This window comes from Dinoponera quadriceps, unplaced genomic scaffold (genome assembly GCF_001313825.1).
Source record: "Dinoponera quadriceps isolate SergipeBrazil2010 unplaced genomic scaffold, ASM131382v1 scaffold1069, whole genome shotgun sequence".
NCBI lineage: Eukaryota > Metazoa > Arthropoda > Insecta > Hymenoptera > Formicidae > Dinoponera > Dinoponera quadriceps.
Window position 1 is genome coordinate 424,313 of NW_014555200.1, and position 20,739 is coordinate 445,051.

At 47.5% G+C, this 20,739-nt stretch overlaps 2 protein-coding genes across 2 annotated transcripts in view; both read left to right on the plus strand.

Annotated features, from left to right (window-relative positions):
• The window catches only part of LOC106743527 (interferon regulatory factor 2-binding protein-like), a 17,712-nt gene extending 7,383 nt beyond the window's left edge, over positions 1-10,329 (plus strand). Inside the window, exons 2-5 of the mRNA XM_014617457.1 lie at positions 5,253-5,404; positions 5,724-5,910; positions 5,993-6,234; positions 6,966-10,329. Coding sequence (XP_014472943.1) covers positions 5,253-5,404; positions 5,724-5,910; positions 5,993-6,234; positions 6,966-7,106 — 722 coding nt within the window. The 3' untranslated portion in view covers positions 7,107-10,329. The remainder of the gene's footprint in view (positions 1-5,252; positions 5,405-5,723; positions 5,911-5,992; positions 6,235-6,965) is intronic.
• Positions 10,330-13,135: 2,806 nt separating this feature from the next.
• Positions 13,136-20,691, plus strand: LOC106743570. The gene is made up of 7 exons (XM_014617536.1): positions 13,136-13,223; positions 15,010-15,259; positions 15,341-15,507; positions 15,695-18,436; positions 18,748-18,784; positions 19,590-19,778; positions 19,861-20,691. The coding sequence occupies exons 2-7, from the start codon at positions 15,074-15,076 to the stop codon at positions 19,888-19,890; spliced, it is 3,351 nt and encodes a 1,116-aa protein (XP_014473022.1). The 5' UTR covers positions 13,136-13,223; positions 15,010-15,073; the 3' UTR covers positions 19,891-20,691.
• The last annotated feature ends 48 nt before the right edge of the window (positions 20,692-20,739 follow it).

A 20,739-nucleotide genomic window follows, 5' to 3' on the forward strand; every position in this document is an offset into this window, starting at 1 on the left:
GTATTCATAATAGAACGCCGAACACAACGTGCGCGCTGCAGGACTGTGCTTAGAATCGTTACTGTGATTTCTGCTTTATTAAATGTGCTTTACACGGCTTTGTTACATGAATTGGCGTATCAATTGTAACGAAATGATACTTGAAGGAAGAGGCATCCTGTTTTCGAGACTAGCTCGAATTAAAATATTATTTCGACCGGGGGACGAACGAATTAATTATCGCGCGCAAATTAAGATTTTGACTGTGTCGAGTAAGCGGTATTTTTTCACGCGAGCGAGCTTTTTCTCCGTTCGGGAAAATCGCGGAGACGATTGCACGCTTTGTCGAGAGAGAGATCGCGAGATTCGTTTCGCTGCGTGATCAATGCGTGAGAGATTAATCAAATACGGATATCTAGATTCTCCGAAAGAGGGGGGGGGGATAGGGGCGCTTGGAAACGCTACTACGAGTCGCGATAGTGGAGAGCGTAGTAACGAGAGACAAGGACGGATAGACGCATTGATAGTAGCGAATCGCGTTTCGCAATGATCACCGACACGCATCGCGGGGCTCGCTCGTCCACGCTCTCGATCGATCGCGTACAGATAGCCGCTCCGCTCTCTCATTCTACGTCATCGGGACGAGTTTCACGTACGTGATACGTACATACGTACGAACCCAACGTACGGCCGAGAGAGCGCGTGTACACACGACAGGCATAAATGCGCATATCGACGAACAACGTGCCTGGAGGGGTCCGTACTTTCGAAACAAGGCCACTATAGAAGCCGATCAGCAGCAGCCGACAGAGCGATACGCGGAGTCGTGCCAGGGACGTGGCGAGTACTCGCGTGAGAATCGTTGCTAAAAATAAAATGAAAAGCAACACAAATATTATATGAAAAATTAACACAATCATTAATCGACAATACAAAATGTTGAGGTGACATAATGTATTAAATTGATACACAAACGTGTTAAAAATTTAACACAAATTCAAAAAAACAAGAATCGGTTTTAACACAATGTTTTTGCTATGTAGTATATATTACTACAGTTTTTTTTTTTGTTACAATAGTAGAAAATAGGATTGGCGTTAAAACGTGACTACAATTTGCGGGAATTTTTTTTTCAATTTTTCAAATTTTTTCTCAATGTACAAGCGAGAATACGCTCTCGTGTTATTGTCAGCAGTCTTAGACACCCGTTTAAAGGTGGGGTGTGTTTACGTGTTTCGACTCGGAACACGACCGGTGCACACGCGAGAGCGATAACGCTCTCCACGAGGAGAGATCGAATAATAATTTGCATACTCGAGGGTATCTTTTAAAGGGGTTGAGGGGTTAAGCTTCACGAGCGAGCGATAATGTTAGCGATATATCAGGATCGGCTTCTTCTTCCACTCCTTCTCGATGAAGATTTCAATCTTGACACGTGTTACACGACGAGTTACGCTTTTGTATCGTTGACAGTGAGGAGGAAATTCTTGCGTGACGCGCATTTGAAGTCGCCGCCTGATGGTGTGAGTCACACAGCGGGAGCGAAATAAAATTTTACATTCACCTCGACGATACAAACGTCGAACGTAAACATACATCGTAAGAAATACATTTCCTATGACTGTTCTATTGACGGAAATCGCGCGATACCGTTAGTATGGCTCTGTTAACTCGAGCGGATAAAAATTTATTCGCGTCGTAACGACACATTCCTTTCGACTTCGTGAACGATACTTCGACATATCCGTGCGATTTTGCGCCTTTAATGCGCAATTTTACGTCGCTTCAGTACATTCCTCGGTTTAATTCTTAGCTTAGCGACATTTGATATTGTTACGCGCAGACCGTTTGTCGAAGGCTGAGCTCTTCACTGCCAAGCGAGGTGACATTAAATGCGGACTATCTCGTGCACCCCGAAAGTTTGTCGGGTAATCAGCCGAAGGAAAAAATCTCTACGTCTGGTATCTCACCGATAGATCAGAGAATAACGTAGCAATTTCCGGAAGGCAATTATAAAAGATACAGGTTATCGAGCGGGTGGGAAAAGGTGGAAAAAAGGTGACTCGGCGGGCCGTTTCTCCGAATGTATCGATTATCTCCGCCTCGACCTTACCACCACGCGACTGTCTCGTGCGATCCATCAATCCGACTGAACGACGACGAGACGATGATTATGATCTCGGTCACCGAGACCATCCACATAGCCGACACGAGATAGCCGTGCTCCAGGCTGACGGCCGAGCAAATCGCGCGCGAGCTTGGCACGGCCCTGATCGAGTGTGACTAAGCCGGGGCCGCCTACGTGCGTGATGCGATGTGTCGGTTTTCCCTCGCGTCTCCTCCTTATCTCGTCGTTTCTCTCGCTCGCTCCAGCTCGTCGTCCTCTTCGGGATAGAGAGACGCGCGTCTCGCCGTATCGGAGCCGTCACGGAAAAGTACCGGTCACACGTCTACCCGGTGGTACTCGATCGCGCGCTCACTCCTTCCCTTCTCCACCTTCCCCCTCTGGCTTCCTTCGCCTTATCTGCTCCGCGTGTGCCGTAGGCGAGGCCTCGATGACTCGCGTACGTACACACCGGAGTAACTCCTTGACGTCCCAAGAATCGGGCGGGGGAAGGCGAGGACCGCGCAGGATTGCGTGTTACCGCGCGAACAGCCGTGACCGAATGATTCTTCTCGCTCGTGCGGGCAATAAGTTGGCCGTCGTTGTTGTTGTCGTCGTCGCTCGGGACCTCTTCGGCTCGCGAGAGAGAGAGAGAGACGTGTCGATGTATATTCGTTGCGGCGTGTGACGCTGCACGTCGATGAGATATGTAAGCTGCGTGTATTTTAGCTCCGTAGTTAAAAATAGCATCGACGGACGTGGATGACGTTTTATCGAGAGAGAGAGAGAGAGAGAGAGAGGTCAGGCGAAGAGAAAAAGATCCTTATCATAATGATTTTTCTTCGTTCTAACGCGTATTATAATCGACGTTTTTTTTTCTTCTTTTCTTCTTCGCCGATTAACGCCAGAATTCGCGACGCGGTTGCATTTTTCCAGGACATTAATCGAACCTCCCTCTCTCTCTCTCGCGTGACATTTCCACGATTATTCCGGAGTATACATATCCGCGATATTAATTAACATTGGAGAATTTCACTTTGTCGTCGATCTCGCTCTTTTGAAATTGGACCGACCGTTCGAACGAACGGTAATTACGCGCGCCAACGTTAATGCAATCGCCACGCGTGCTCTTTTAGCGAGCTTTTCGGGCAGACGTAACTGCGCAACATTGTCAAACACATGAGGAAACGATTCGTGGCGCGATAACGTCGTATTCACCGCTAGACAAACGAAAGCCGGTTTATCAGACGAGCGTACGTTATTAAGCTCCGAAAGTCAAACACTCGGGGCACATCAAGATCCGGTTTATCTGTTGTATTTTTATGTGGTATCTGAAAAATGCGACAACTGTAATACCCGATACTTGCTAGGTGGCGATACCGGGGAGTTACTTCCTGGGAATATTTCGAATGTATCGTCGCGTTAACGAATAACGACCGCATACGTGAGCGGAAATCGCGTTTGCTCGGGGTTGCGGGGACGACCGATGCGCTCGTGCATACACAAAAGACGCGCCAAATGCGCGTAATTGCAGCGAGAGTATTCCGCTCGCTCGCGACGAATCGCGGCGAGATTAGAGCGGAATAGCGAGTAGCAGGCGAGACGCGCGACGAATAGCGTGAAAAGAGAGAGAAGCCGATCGCAGTTAGAACCAAGAAGTTGCCTCGCGCGTTTTATTATACGCTTATTTTTCCGCGATGCTGAAACATTCTCTCGGTGATTCATGCCCGTCGCCACCGACGTGACTAATCTAAACTAAAAGTTAATCTCTAGTGACTTTCGGTAAATCTAAATTTACCAGAATCGAGGAAAAATTGAGTTCACGTATGCTCAGTCACACGGGAGAAAGACATCAAATCGTAATTTCGTTATTTCCATTGTGTCGGCTCATTTCTCGCTGGGGATAATACAACTGAAATTCAGTTGCCAGACCTAGTTTCCAGCTGTGGGAGTTAAAAACTACGCAAAAAATTAGCTAGATTAACTGAATTTCAGTTGTATCATAATTAATTTCTTACACGTGGCAGTTATTTTTCAACTGTGACAGCTTATTCTTTTTTTTTTCCCGTGTACGAGTGAATCATTAATGGAAAGCGACAATTTCGTAAATTTAGATTTAACCCGTTGGCAAAAACAGACGTTCGCGTATCGGACCAATGACGACGATGCAACGCAACAATTCGGTAGCGTGGACGTCATGATGCATCGTCGGTCGGCGTTCGTGTACGCGCGGTATGCCTGCTAATTATTTCGACTGCTTCTTTAAGCGACCCGGGGTAAACATTATCAAAATGCAAGGACCTCGTGGGCGACGTGTGCGCTCTCACAACGGATAAGGCCGTCGTTTTGGTGTGCCGCGTTAACGATAACGAAGCCGGTTATGAAAGTGAGCGGCGGATAAGGAAAATGATTGAACTCTCGCCGATAACGGTGATATAACGATATCACTTTTTCTCGGGAAAACGTGTGTATCGCCATCGTTATTCGGAGAATCGACGGAAAATAGCTCCTCGCCATCGCTTTTTCCCTCTTCTCCCGTGGATTCCTAGCTCGTTAAGAGTATCGTCGCAATTAACGATCGGCTAATTGACACTTCTCCGGAATCGAGTCGCGACCCGTGAAAGATTCGCTCGAGAAAGAAAGAGAGATCGATCCGCGCTTATTTCGGTATACGGTTATGCACTTTTTATCGGTCGATTAAATATGCGGAGCGCCGTTGGAAATATCTCGATATCTTTTCAGAAACGAACGTCGCGAGGTGGGAATTGATTTAATTGCGCGCGCGACGGTTTTGACGCGACCGAATTTCTCCGTTGAAGCAGCGCGAGAGAAAGATCCCCGATGGAAATCTGGATTCAAGGTCCGCTCTCGGGAAAACGGTCCGCCGGTTTTCACTCCTCGTACCCATTATCGCCGGAGAGCGACACTTATTTTTGCCCGCGATGCCGATGAAGTCATTGGGCTACAAAGGCGGCGATTATTGCATAGCGCGTCGGAATCACGCGAGGATCGATAACTTGTGGCATTTAACGCGCGAACTTTTTCATGAGACTCCGATCTTGAATTTTTAACTTGGAAACTGAAATTTTAATATTTCCATTGAGGAGTTTCCGGTGCTACTTTATGACGCTCGGCTCTGTGTGTTTGACGATCGTTGTTACCTTTTCAGGTGCGTACGTCGGGCCATCCATACCATTGGCACCGGCTAACGTCGCGGCCAACGGCGGAGGTTCGCCTCTTCGTCCACGAACGAGTCCTCCACCGCCGCCGCCGCCGACACAGGAAAGCGCCAATGACAATTCGCAGACGAATCACCATCAGGTATGCATTTAGCGCTTGTTATTTATTCACTTATCGCGGGAAAATCCCATTTGTATACAACGAACGTACAAATGAATGTGAAGTAGCCATTTTAGTAAAGATATATATTACACGTAATAAATTAATTGTAATTATATTTCACATCATTATTATAATCGCTGCTATTAATTAATGATAATCATTAAACTGGCCGCCTGCATAATGAGCCACGTGTGCTTCGTGTAAGAAAGAGGAGAAAAAAAAACAGCTGCTCGAAGAAAAATCAACAACGAAGTTGCAACGCGTCGATTAACGATAACGCTTATTTTCGTTTCTTCAGGGCTCAGCGAACGGTCCGTCACCGATGGCCGCTTTGATGTCAGTCGCCGACAATCTGACATCCCCGGAGCCAGTGCCACAGCCGCCGAACAATCCCAGTCCCACCAGCAGAAGTCCGCCGACCACGGCTACGAATGCTCAACAGCGCAGCGCCTCCAGGGGTTCCCAGCACAGCCCGAACAGTTCAGGTAAATTGACCGCGCCTCGATTATCCGTGTGTTGGACTCGCTTGAAATGTAACGATCGACGTTGCGCCTTGATGATTCGCAGGCTCGGGCAGACGGTCCAGCAGCTCCAGGCAGGTGTCATCGACGACTGTGACGACGTCCTCCGAGGGCGCGGTTGCCCAGGCTGCAGGCGCTGAACCGGTCTCGGCGCCCACCTTGAAGTGTACGTTATGCCAGGAGCGCTTGGAGGACACGCATTTCGTTCAGTGCCCCAGTGTGCCGCACCACAAGTTTTGCTTCCCTTGCAGTCGGGACAGCATAAAGAGACAGGGAGCCGGCTCGGAGGTGAGTGCATCTTCCTTTCGGAGTGTTTACTGCCTGAAAAAATCGGGGAATTCCCAAGGAAGGAATTTTATTGAAAATTCGACTTATTTTGTTTGTAACCTTTATAAATAAGATTTTACAATTTTACGCAATATAAAATGTTAATTTTTTTTTAGAGTTTTTACATTTCTTTCAAAATTTTCCGAATTTAATCGTTGAAATTCGAGCGATTTTTAATTTGATTTTATGACTTATAAGCTTTTACGAACGGAAAATATTAAGGATTTTGCGCTATAAATATATATTCATTTGCGAGATACATTCAAAAATATTTTTATTTTATCTGAAATTTTTAACAAGGCCTGATCGTTTTCTAGCTGAATTAATACTGCACTAAAATTTTGTTCCTTTTCCTTTCGACGTTAGGTTGTTTCACCTTGAAGGCAAAAGTGCAATCTGGTTCGGCTGAGACGAACAAACTTAAAACGAAGTAGATACATTGATTTAGAAGATTTTCTGTAGAATACATATTTCATCTCTGCTTTGTTTGTATCGACACTTGCGCAGTATTTGCGAGAGAGCTTTCGAATCAACCGAATTATATTAATTGCGTTAATGAGTTATATTAATACAGCTATTACTTGATCGAAAAAGAGAAGAAAGATAGCTTTAAAAGGTGCAGCTATGAACCCAGTGACGTCCGCCGAATTCGAGCGACAACCTTGTCATTCCTCGCATGTCTTGTGTTGCAGGTATATTGTCCGAGCGGCGAGAAGTGCCCGTTGGCCAACAGTCAGGTGCCGTGGGCCTTCATGCAGGGTGAGATCGCCACCATACTCGGTGAGGACACCCCGGGCTCCGCGCTCAAGGTCAAGAAGGAGAGGGAAACTTAAGGGAGCCTTACGATGTCGATTCAGGGCTCAAATTTTCTGACCTCCGTTTAAAGAGGGGGGCTGTTAACTGGTGGAAACCGTGAAGGTTTTACCGAACGCTTTTGGTAATGGCGATAAGAGAGAGGGAGAGAGAGAGAGAGAGAGGAGAGAAAGAGGGAGAAAAAAAGGAGGATATATACCGTTGGCCACGCGTGAGGCCGACGGTAACGACTCGAGCCAAAGACGTTGTCTGGTGCGGATTCTCACGAAGTTGTTGTCGACACGGGGGACGGGGGAATTTTTAAGTGGGGTGGAACGGAGGAAAGTGGACGATTTTGTTTCGCGCGGAACGGACGCGCGAGGAGAGGAGCGGCTGGCTTACGTGTTTCGATGACGGTCGAATTCAAACGGGTGCTGTTTGGTTTGTCGTTTTGCGACCGGTCCTGAGAAGAAGTCTTTGGCAAATTGCACGCTGGCAGTCGGTTCTGCACACAATGTACATACGGATCTCTTGTAGAGCGGTTGACGCGCGACAGGAAGGAAGAAGGTTTAAATATCTTTCGCCACTTCTGGAGGGGGGGAGGCGCGCGTTGAAACCGCGACGACGGTGATGACGATTTGTGCCCGGTTTGGGTTTGTACTTAGGCTCGATACGCCTTTCTTCATTGTCTCTTGTATCGCGGGCGTAATCGCTCGCGTTCTCTCACACGTATACACTTACACACACTGTACATTGATACGGAACACGTGCGTTTACACACACACACACACACACACACACACACACACACACACACACACACACGGAGAAGCAGACTCGTTTGGGACGCGGTACCGCACGCGGCCGCGGTTGTATTTTATTTTTTGCGCGTGTTCGATCGCGAGGTCTCGCGATCGCGAATTTCGAACGACTTACGCGAGAGGCAGGCATCGTCCCGGCGATCGCCGCCGACCTTTTTTCTATTCTTTCGTTTGTATACTCTTTCTACCTACTTATACACCTACCTATCCTTGCTCGTTGTATTATATATAAACGTACGACGGACATTTTCGAACCCAGTAAGCATGGGTTTTCTGTACATTGTGTATATGTGTGTACATACCACATATTATTAATGAAACATATAACTTGAAACGTATGAAGAATTTTTAACAATTTTTAAGTGTACAAAAGTATATATATGATATACATATTCGTTTTTGCGTTCTATCTATTAAATTATTTTTTTTTTTTCTTTTCTCTCTCTATCTCTCTATGTTTATTCTCGCGGACAAAGTTGTACGCGGCCATCTCTCCGAGGGACTCTTTTCGGTGCACAAAGACACGCGAAGTCCCTTCCCTCTTTTCGTTTCTCGCACGCGAAGGCATCGCGTTGCTGCTCTTTAATCATCCGCGCTCGTCCGGTCTTCGGGGAGAACAAAAACAGAAGAAGAATAAGAAAACGAAAGGCTCTCACACTCGCGTGAGACACGTACATATATACACGCATACGTGTACACATATACTCGTATACATGCATACATACATACATACATTCACACACGGTGAGCGACGTCGCCATCTCGGAGCCACTCACGAAAACGGATTATACGAGTAAAGTAATAATGACTGTTGCAACGTCCACTTTTCGCCTTTAGTTTATCGCTAGACCTTAAGTCGAGGGCCTTTTGGTTTTTCATTTTCACCGATGAAAAAGGTACGCCCGTCAAAATAGGAACCACATACTCGCTATGTCTAAAAGATAAAGTGGAGGGGAAAAAAAAAAAACAAGGCAGACATTCTCTCGCCGGGCGCCCGGGAGGAGGAGGCGCGATCGTTCTCTCTCATCACGCCGGCGGTCCTCGTCGCGGATTCTCCCCCGCGCGCAAGAGGGACTCTCGGGTGCAGGCGACTCCTTTTGTATATATTTGTACAAAACAGATCGGCACGCACAGTATGGCGGCGTAGAGGAAACGAAGAGAGCGGGGGGAACGACGCGCTCGGTCGTAGAGGAAAGAAACCCGTCGAAGCGCGGCGTTCCCGCGATCTAACGACGACGACACGTACGCGATAACGCGAAGAAGTAGTTGCGCGACGGAGACGCCGATGGGAGACGCGATCGATAGCAATACTTTATTACGGCTGTACGTGATATTTTCCGTCGAGCCCCGGTGTCGAAGGTGGCGGCAGCGAGCGTGCCTTCGACTCGGCCGTGGTTCGAGGACCTTAGGAGCTCTCGCATCCTTCTCACGCGACGCTTGTTGTCGCGCTCCTTTTAACGTGCTAAACCTGTAAAAAGGACAACTTTGTACCGGATTACGAAAGAGAGAGACTTGGTCGTCGGACACCGCGTCATCCTCGCGCCGACCGCCACGCTTTCGATGTGACATTCGTTGTATATTTTTATTCTCGCATTTTCTCTCGCGCTAGTCGTTCCGGCGGAGGATACCGCATCGTGCGATATTATCGTTTCGGGCAGTCGTCCTTCTTTCCGGAGAAAAAACACGTTACTCGGTCACTTTGTTGTCGCACGTACCTCGCGCCACAGGATAAAAAAGAATCGCGTGAACCGGTCTTCATCGTACGGCTAGCTCGTGCTCTTTCCCTTTGTTGTTATTATTTCTTGTTGTTGTTGCAGTCGGTCGGCCGGCCGGATGAGCGAAATTGGTGTGTTCACCACGAACTTGTCGAATAGATCGTTGCGATGAGATACACACACACACACACACATCGGGATCATCATAATACTTTATTACCGTAATACACGTAATGACGGGGCGGTACTCTCGCTCGCTCGTTTTCGCATTTATCCAATTTCGTTGACGACGACCAAGCCGGAGGACGCTTTCCGGGTTTTCATTTCCGATGAGGCGCGCGTGGCGATAGTTTTCTCCGATCTCGGGGCAAAAAGAACGAGGAAAATACGAGGTACTTTCTTCACACGATTTCATTGCAATTCCGTTCAGTTTGTCTCTTCTCTCCCCCACCCCCCCCCTTTTTTTTATTTTCCTTCCCCTTTTCTTTTTCTCCGTTCATTCGTTCGTTCGTTTTTTTTTTTATTTTATTTTACGATTCCCTTATAGCTACACAGAGAGATACACGAAATCGACGAAGATATGAAACAATACGACGCATAGCAATTGTAGTAGTGGATAATGAAATTTTCTAGTATACCATACCTCGAGAGGAACGCGTAACATTGTACTGTTTATCGTATGTATGCATACAAGCAAAAAACAAAATATATGTGTTGATGTGACAGAACTGTGTGTTTCCTTCGTTTCCTGCGACGCGATAATCCTGCACGACCTTTACGCCTCTTACATACGCGAGGCCGGCATCTCGCGTGTTTGTGCGTTCGTTTTTACGAGAGCCGCGCGTCTTATCGGCGCCGTTTGCGAACTTTCGCTGCCATCGCCGGCCGAATCGCAGATGCGTGCTCGCGGATCGCGATAAGGATTGTTTCTCCCTTTTTGCTCATGCTGTGACGCAACGCACATGCCACGGCCGCAGCTCTCCTTTCGACCGAACATCGCAAGAAAGTGTACGTTCTAATAATCGGCGACTCGATAGCCGATATCCGGAGCGAATAATAGAAAGTGGTGCGAGAGAGACGGCCGCTCTCGGTCACCCGCCGAGGTGCTGCTGCACGTGACTTCGGCGTTTACCGTGGCCTGAGAGACACGCCATCGCGAAAATTGATCCTCCCGTTCCCTCCTCCTCGTCGTGCACCACCTCGGGAGGTACATACATGTGTGTATATATATACAGCGACCTTAGACCCGACTGTTTCGTCCGGGACCTCCGCAGTGGAGAGGGGAGGAGGAGGAGGCGGCCACGAGCCTTCCCGAACCGTGAAAATCAATGCCAATATTCAGCTGGGATAGTTGGGCCAGAGAGGAGGGGGACGAAGTGGCGGTAGAGGAGGGGAACGCGACGTGGCGGAATATTGATCTGCACGTTCCAGACGACTCGCACCATCCGCGCTGTATAACGCCTGTATGCGCGATGACTTCGCGCGCGCTTAAAGCGGATCAATTATTCAGCGCTCTCGATACGCGTCACACCGCCGGCGTGTCGACCGCGGCGAAACAAAATCGATCGTGCCGGATGACACGTAATTAGGTGGAGCACGTCTCGCCCGTAGTCGTCTCCGCGAAACTGAATTGCTCGAGAGAGGAGTCGATTTTCTCTCTCTCTCTCTCTCTCTCTTGTTCTCCTTCGAGATAGATTTATCTCCTCGCGCGTGCGAGCACAATTTATTTCGTTATCTTCCGTTCATGACTGCGAATTAACACGTTGAACGCCCTGCTGGCTCGCCGGTGAGCGACTCTATGATACTATCGCGTTTTATCGACTCCTGTATAAAGTCTGATTAATTACATCTAATTAATTACCGCGAAGTTGCTTGTACGGCTAATAACGACTAATAAAGGCTAATAAAGAGGCGATGACACGAGGTAGAAGATGAAATATCTATCTCGGATCGTATATTTATTGTTCCTCCAGCAATGAAATTGCGCCGGCTTTTGCGCAATCAGGGCGAATCAGCGCGACAGTCAATCGCGTTATTTCGCTTCGCGTTATTATCGGGCGATAATAATATCGACTTGATTTTATCGGAAAAGGACTCGCGTTTCTTGTACGTTAACTACCGATTCCGTGAGAGAATAGCGGAAATTCTCATTCTAGCCGGATAAATTCTCCACGAATTCCTACAGGCGCGTCTTTTACGAATCGTCTTCGCGAGTTGTTGTGATATGCAATTTCGATTTCGACTCGGCAGGAAATCGTGACTTTTGGCAGCGCCTTTAGTAAGGAATTACCTCACATTGCTTGGAACAATAGTCTAAAGCCGGACTTCGTAACTAATACACCACGGTCACTCCGCGATAACGAGATATCCGATAACGCAACCGCCAATTATCCTGTCCGTCTCTCGTCACGAAAGCGTCGTTTGCATTGAATGAACTCGTATAACGCGGTGTTTTTTTTTTCATTTTCCCGCACGAGTTGGTTTCTCCTCCTCCTCCTAGCGGAACCATCTTTCGCCTTTAAGGGTCAACATTCCTGCCTGTTATTACGCGATAGCGCGTCGCGTAAATTACAGCCGCGGTGACCAACCGCTCGCCGACGACGGTGTCGCGCGAGATGATCTCCTCGTGCCGATTACGCAAAGATTCCGACGTTACGACGACACTGAACGGTCCATCGTCTTTAAAGGACGTCGTCGCATTACGTACCTTTGACGTACCGTTATTGATCATCGGAGCACGCGCGTTAAAGCGGCGAACTCCTTGCCCGGCTAGCGGAGGATCGTTGACGTCATCCGACGTCGATCGGCCTTTCGCTAAATTAGCGTTGTCGCTAATTCATTTTATTGCGCCGACATTTTCTTTGAAGGAGGCCGACGTGCGGCCACGCGCGAAAACGGTGTTAACTTTCAAGCGCAGATTTTCGGAGACCAATGACGTCGCGTGAATCTCTTTAACACGGGAGTCGCGCGACACACGCGATTCATCCGCGGCGTAACGCTCGCATATTTATGAATCGCTAAATTAGAAACTGGTAATTCTCACGCCGCTCGATGCCGAAAGCGAGTCGGGAATCCCGTCGGGAGGATAGGAGAGATTTCACCTGAACGAATTTCACGCACGGAGTCGCGACTTCGGGATTAATTAAGGATTAACAGCGTTGCGACGGGAAACATTCTCGCCGAACGCGATACGTCCCCTTTAAGGATCGATACCATTGCCTATAGAGACGGCCGGCGGTTGCAGCCGGCCGGGGAGGTTCGACGACGTGGCTGAACGCAAACGCGGGTACGACGGCTTGATTTTCAGTGCAAGTCGAGAAAGAGAACGAAACGACAGAGAGAGAGAGAGAGAGAGGGCGACCGTCGCCACCCCCGCCTCTTGAAGAGACTCCGAGAGCTTTATTATCGTCGGTCTCTGAACCCGGCTTCGCACCGACGTAACGCCAACGCCTCTCCCGTTTCTCTCCGGGCTTGCAGCGCTTCCCATTCGATTCGCGCACACCGATCGATCCAAGCGCGATTTATTGAGGGCTCGCGAAAGTTCGTCGGATTTTCAGCCGGCCGATTCTCTTTTGTTAATATTTACGAAGCCATCGTGATCCTACGCTTTCTGTTTCTCCAGGTAATTTTCGTCATTATTTTTTGACAATTTTTCAGGTACTTTTTTTTTTCCATCCCGCATCTATTATAATTAATATATGCCCAGTCACGAAAAGGTTGCAATTCTGTTTTTCCGACGAGTTTTGCGACGCATCTTGCATCCAATAGGAAAATATATCTCCTGAAAATTGCTAAAAAATAAATTCTTCTGTTGGACACGAGATGCATTCCGACACTTATTCGAAAAAAGTGTCTCAGCCTTTTTGTGACTAACCGTACGATATGTAATGTTATATTACATTTTTATACATACAGTTTCTTACAACTCGTGATCTTCATTTTTTGCAAAATTCTCTCAGCAACTTAGAGATAACTTGTTGACGAAAATGTCGAGGAGTCATTATTCATACAGCAAATTTTCAATTTTTATGTAATAATTTCTATCTTAGTTTGGTTAAAGTAAATTCCGCTTGAAATTGATCGAAGAAAATAATCTTATCCACTTGGCCGGTCGAAGTTCAGTTCGTGAGAAATTCTCCGTTTTACTGATCGATTGTATCTTGGGAACTATCGATTCCTGGACATTCTCGCCGAGGAGAGTTTACTCTAAATCGTTTATGGAACGTATCAATAAAAATAAGATCGTGAGTTGTGGGACATTCTGTGAATATAAACGTAGCCGTAGTTTCAGGTGCAATTTGTGCCAAAGGTCTCAGACAACAAAACGTTTCAAATCGGCACGTAAGACGTTTGTAAATAAAACGTCTTATGTCCCGATTTTCGACGTTATGTTGCCTGGGGCTTTAATAACAATAATTAAAAAATGATTCATATTTCGAGCCGACGAAATCATGGATGATCCGATTCATTTTCTCGCAAGGCCCTAGTGACTTCCTTCTTCATTCATCACTGCGAATCCACCGAAGGCGCGCGCGGAACGCACGCACGTGTGCACTCGTGACGACCCGTGCACGAATATTTTTTAATCGTGCTCGCATTGTCGCACGTCCGGTATAATTGGGACTAAACGCCACGTGCGCGTCCAAGGACGCGGCTCGCCGATTGATGCATATTTTAAAACGCGACACGAACATTGTTAGGTCGTATCATCGGTCATGCTATGCGCAGTTATTTAGTATTTGATGTTCCTCATCGTACCGACACGCGACACATATTGTTATGCGCGAGCATATGCGCAATTATTGCATCACCTTTCCGCGTATTAACGCGACGCGCTGGTAGGAAGTGCGACACGGTGGGAACGACCACCGCATCGATCGTGAGATCTTACCTCAAGATCTCTCGGTGGAGCGATTAACACGTAGACCGTCGCCTTGATTTTACTATATCGATGATTGTATTATCAATGAGGCGATATAATTACGAAGAATAAATATGTATAATTCGAGATATTCAAATCTTCTGTCTCGTCTCATTGGCTCTCTACTCATTGCAAAAGAATCGATTTTTCCCAAATACAATCAATTATACTTAACAAGATACTTTATTTTCATTATTATTATACACAGAATAAGACAATTACCATCTTGGGTATTTAATAATTAATTTATATTGTACTTGAGTTACTCGATTCCTTAACATTTTAAGTTAATTCTTATATTAATGTTAAGTTATAATTAAGTTAAGCTGTAATTATACTGAAGTTACTTCGGTTTCCATCTCATAATTATAATTGAGTTACTGTGCGTAACTTGATGAGACGCGGTAATATTATGATGCCAACTACTGATGACGACGTGTTGAAGAGAAAGATGACGTCTCACACGGGTATTCGCTTTCCGTTTCAGGGAAAATTCGAGCTCTCCAGAGTCGTGCGACGAGCGGATCTGCTCGGCGACTTCGCGGGGAGAGATGACTTCCGCTCGCACATGTTACTGCAAACAAGAGGGGTGTGCGCTTCGCGAGGAAGATAACGATATCGGAACGCGTAGCGAGAATCGTCGCTCTGCAACCGTCGCGTCTAGGAAATTGATAGTGAAGAGCGGGGACAGCGGAGGATTTTCCGGAAGAGCGAGGAGCGTCGTTGACGAAAGAAAAGTATGAAAGACGGAATTTTTTTATTTTTTCACGCTCCGTTGATACGCATTTCTACGACGCGTTAGCTTTCATTAATTGCAGTCTGACACGGGCGGATCGATCGAAGCGCGAGTTCGCGATCCGGTCTTGAGTCCTGAGACGTCAACAGCGCTCGAGAATGCCGAGAGGATCATCAACGACGCGAAGATACAACTCGCGGAGGTCCGCGCGGCCTCCGGCCTCGATTCTGCGCGACGAGACATAGACACGTGAGTGAAGGATAATTTCTATAAATTCAATTCAATTGTGCAGTCACAAATGCTGAGTAATTTTCTTTCAGTGTAGATAATGAGTAATAGATCACGCGCAATCATATATCTCCCGACGAGAGTATAATTTCTGAAAAATTTCACCAAGTCCCTTGTCTCCGCTAACGTGCTGCGCACGCACTTTCAGCTGCGTGGATGACCCGCCGTTGGACGACGAGGCCGAGGAGCTGCTGTACATCCGCGAGCTCGTCGCCTCGAAGTTTCAAGAGACGAGCTACCCCCGGAGAGCCGAAGCGTGCGCCGAGGAGAACGCGCGAAGAGTCAGCGCACGGAGAGTCGATTTGTCGGCGCCTAAATTTCGGACGTCGCAGCGACGACGCGCCGCCCCTCTCGAGTGGCGGGCACGAGGACGTGCACCGTCGAACGAGGAGGCGACGCCGTGCGACAGCTCGACGACGTACGGCGTGTGCAGAATCCAGATAGGACCGTCGGTGCACGTGAGCGGGGAGCTCGCGAGACAGGACCTGGAGAATGTGCGTGTATCGCCGTCGCCGGCTCGCCAACGCGCGAACACGGCCACCTACATCCTGCGTCACGAAGACCTTGCTGAGGAAAGTCGCGTGAACGAGCCGGCGATGAGGCCGCGACGGCGCGCGAGATTATCTCCGAGCGGGAAACTCGAGGGACCGATCGTGGCGGTCGAGAACGAGGATTCCGGGCACGAAAACAGACAGACCGAGCCAACCACGTGGCAGGTTCAAGAAGGGGTCGATTTGCGAGATGCCGAAGACGCGCCTGAACGTCCGAGCGCAACGGACGAAGGGGAAAGATCGGACGATCAATCCGAGATTCACTTAGGCAATCGCGTGAAGAGTCGTCGCAGCGGAATATTCAACAAGAAGAGCGGCGTCGACATTCCGGGTCGATACGAGGAGCAGGTCGCTGATAAGATCCGAGGCGATCGATCAAAGCCGCCTCCGCCCGGCGACGTTTCAAGGCGAGCGAGTTTTCCCCGGCGTGGAAATATCGCCGGGTCGCCGGGTCGAACGACGCTGAAACAATATCGGACGATTGATCGGTGTCTCTCGAACACGTTCGCCGTGGAGGCGACACGTCGTTCGCGTTTATCTTCGGACGACTTTCCAGCGAAGGACGACGCGAGCGAGCTGTACCGACCGCGCTTCGACCAGCTGGACTCGATCTTGCTGTCCAACGACAAGAAGATCGAGCGCCTCGTTCGCGCCGCTCAGAGCTTCGCGGAGTCCTTGTCGAAGCCCGAGTTCGCCAAGTACAAATTCGAGGAGGGGAAACGGGAACCGTCGACCGTCGACTCTTCTTCAGGCGACCGCGAGGAGCCGCTCGCGTCGAGCAAGCCGAGTCCCTCCGTCGAGAACACTACCTCGAAGAGTCCAAGTCGGAGCGTCTCGCGAGAGACCTCCACGACGAAATCACCGGGTCTCTCGGGGGGAAACGTTCGTCGTCGCGAGGATCGTTCGAAGAACTCCGCGGAATCTACGGAGGGACCTGCGTCGAGGTCGAAATCACGCTCGTCCTCGGAGTCGTCGACGAACAAGTCGGAGGACGTCTCGACGTTCTCCAATCTGTTGTCCAGCACGCGCACCGACGCGCAGATCGCTCAAGCGAAACGTAGCGCGTCCGCGGACTCGAAGTCGCGTGTGACGAGTCGCAATGTCGACGACGTCTTCGCGCGGATTCTCCGGGATGAGAGCACGGACCGGTTCGTCGCGTACATCCTGCAGGAGGAGAAGCGCAGCGTCGAGGAGGGGAGAGTCGCGAAAGTCTTGGACGAGTCCGTGATCGCGACGGTGGAGAAGCTCCTGGTTCGCATGCGGGAGGCCGAGGACGACCGAGCGACGCGTCGCACGGAGACCTTGGACGTCCCGATGGACATCCCGGTCGACGCTAAGAACCGGACCGACGACGACCAAGTCGATTCTCGGAGCGTGTCGCCGCGCCCGCTCGGGGACGCGCGGCAAACGCCGACCTTGAGCGAGAACGAACGGCCGATCGAGACGGGCCACGTGCACTCGTCTGATCCTCTTCCTGAGCGCGCGGAAACGCGAGGAAGCGTCCGCTCCGCAACCCACATTGTTCCGAGTTGCCGAGACAACAGCGAGAGCAAGAGAGAGGGCTCAGAAGGTGACTCGTTGAAGAGGGTCTCCGACATTCTCAGCGACGAGGTCGGCAGTCCTAAAGAGAATTCTCGGCTTTCGTCCGCGAAGACCGTGGCCGTAGGATCGCATGAGAGGGAAGTCGGCGGTCCTGCGACGTTCCTAGATGGAAAGAGCGACGTAAACGAGTCGGCAGAGGTGCAGGATGATCAGCATACAAACGGTAGTGTCCCGCGAGCGACGAGCACGGGTCGAGCGGACGACGCGCTTTTAGGTGTTCCGGATGGCACACTCGTCCTTGCAAAGGAAGCAGGAGAGGAGGAGAAGGAGATTTCAGCCGACAACGTTTCCTTGAAGAAGGTATCGGTCCCGGGGGACCAACGAGCGCGATCGGGACTCGAGGACGTCGTACGATCGTTGATTGAGGAGAGCATCGAGTCTTCGCGGCTACCGGCCGGAAAGGACACTCGTGATCCTCGAGCGGATCCCGCGGCTGACGGGAAGATCAGCCCCGTGAATTCATGCTCGGCCGATTCTCTGCGAGACTGCGCCTCCTTGCGCTCGTTGTCGAGCGCGCAGAGCGACGAGTCGCCCTTGAAGGGGGCCCGCTCGCGTGCTGAGAGAATTTCCTTCGGCGTCGCGCCCGAGGATAATTCGACGAAGTCGCATAACGAGGGCGTTCCCGGCGAGCCGGCGACGAAAAGTCGCGGGAACGGAAACGAGGAGTCGGCGCTTCCGAAGAGCGAGCCGCTTCGCCCGGCCGTCTTGAAGAGCTTGTCCAGCGTCGACGATGGCGAGTGAGTGTAACGGCGTTGTTGAGTACAAAATTTGGCGAAAAACGGCCTACTGAAAGGTTTCTGTTGCTTTGTTAAAAAGTACAATGTTAAATTAATACGTTCGCCTTGTCGACATACTGATTAATATTGATTGATAAAAATTAAAATAACGAATCTCAGTGCCCTGTTTTTAACACAAAATTTTTACTTTGTAAACTGCAGTTGGTAATTAAATTAAATTGCTAACAAATTAAATTCGATTAAAATGTTATCGGCATTTAGAGAGAGAGAGAGAGTTCTACAATTATAATAATTTATTTATTTGTTTTCAGATCCAACAATGGCGCATTTAACAACGATACGAAGAGAGTAAGCAGACACGATAGTTTCCGAGATATAAACGCGCGACTAAAATTGACGATCGCTATCGTGTAAATTTCACGTGTTCAGATTTGTAACATTATGCGTGGGCGCGTACCGATCGCTCATCTGCTATTGACAACTTGGCTGATCTCATTTTCTGCTTACGTATAAGTATCGCATAGAGTGTAGCAATTTGCTGATATTGACAAGCTAATTAATATTGTTGAACTTTAACTGTCGTAGCTAAATAATTGATATTTAATTTCTTTTTCGAGAAAATTATCGCGCTAATTATTGTAATTGAAATGTGCGATTAATTTTAATCGTGTTTGGAATAACAAAGTTGTGGAAAGTATTAAAACAAATTAATTTTCGTTATTGCTTTTTAATATCATTGATTTTTCTTTTTAAGCCAGAATTTAGAACAGACGCTCAAACTTGGCTTGTATTTAATGGAGCTCATGGCTCTGGTCTAATCCACGTCAAGATCTATTCAAATGAAATCAATCGCATCCTCGAAGGAGAAAAGGGTTAAAAGACTTCACTGATCATTTGGCTGTGACAGTTAAAATTTTGACTGATTTTACGACATTTTGAAGATTTAGTTGCAGTCCACCTCCGCAAATGACACTTGAATATTATTATTGACTCGTGCCATATTTTAAATATTACGATAATTACAAATTATAGAATAAGCATATATATATATATATGTACTAATAGGACAAGTAACATTTCATAATAATTCGCAATAATGTTGAATTAGCACGCATGCATCGATTAGCCAATTAATCCGACTTGCGCTTTCCAGTTTGGGACCTCGTCCGAGATGTCTCATTCCGAGGGTGAACTGTACATGCCGAGTTCGTGTTCCTATTCTCTCGGGGAGGTGAGAATCTTGGAAAAGAGCGATTTGAACGCGAACAGCACGATCGAACGCGAAAGCAGTGTGACGATCCTCGTTACCAGGAGCATGTTAACGTCTTTAAACGATTCCTCGGTAAGTATGCGAAGAAGATAATAAAAAGAAAAGAAAGAAAGAAATATCGTTGTGATACTTAAAACTTTATTCTCTGTTGCAGACTCCGCTGGGAACTTCCGGGCGTATTTGATGATTCGCAAGATTGTACTTCTCGATGCGTCAAAATACATAATTTATAATCACACCCTAATTTTAGCATATTTTAATTTTAACGATTTCAATTTATAATCGTCGTAATGAAAACAACCGCGTCATCGAGGAGAGATTTTCTTAACAATTCGCACGGAAAAATAATTAATATCAATTCAAGATTTATATTCTCGTATATAAGCAAGAATCTTATCAATCTAATTTTATATGAAGATGAAAACTTGTTTACACGAAGGAATTCTATAGTTTCATTAAAAGTATTATATTTTTGTAAAATTAAAGAATCTTTTTCACGGATTAAGAGGATAAAAAGTATTGAATAGAAAGAACGATATTTTCAAACTAAGAATTGTATCAGTTTAAAGATATCGTTCTTTCTATCCAATATTTTTCCTTTCAATTCATTCTTCAAAATTATTCTTCAATAACAAGAATATGATAGCATTTTCAATGAATCTATACAGAATTTCCTTGTGCGTAAACAAGTTTTATCTTCGTAAAAGATTATATATTCTTGCTTATACACGAGAATGTATGATAATATGTATCTCGAATTGAGACAATAATTTTTCTTCTGTGTACATGCGCGTGACATTTTTTACAAATGCACAATTTTCTTATTACTGTTATAAAGAGAGGTTGAGTCATAAGCGACGTCGTTGTTTCGTATCGATTAACAATTAATCGTAGCGATACACAACAATCAATCAATCCAAAATGTATACGTATGATTAAATATATTTATACATCACGTATGGCACATTATGTATGTGCACATACATATATGTCACATTTAAATATATTATCCGTTTTTTTTTCGTTATCGCTT

Excerpts from the sequence above, each read along its gene's own strand:
- LOC106743570 (XM_014617536.1), top strand. The coding sequence starts at position 15,074 with ATGACTTCCGCTCGCACATGTTACTGCAAACAAGAGGGGTGTGCGCTT. Across the intron at positions 15,260-15,340 it reads GCGTCGTTGACGAAAGAAAA|TCTGACACGGGCGGATCGAT; the intron begins GTATGAAAGACG and ends CATTAATTGCAG. Across the intron at positions 18,785-19,589 it reads TTAACAACGATACGAAGAGA|TTTGGGACCTCGTCCGAGAT; the intron begins GTAAGCAGACAC and ends TGCGCTTTCCAG.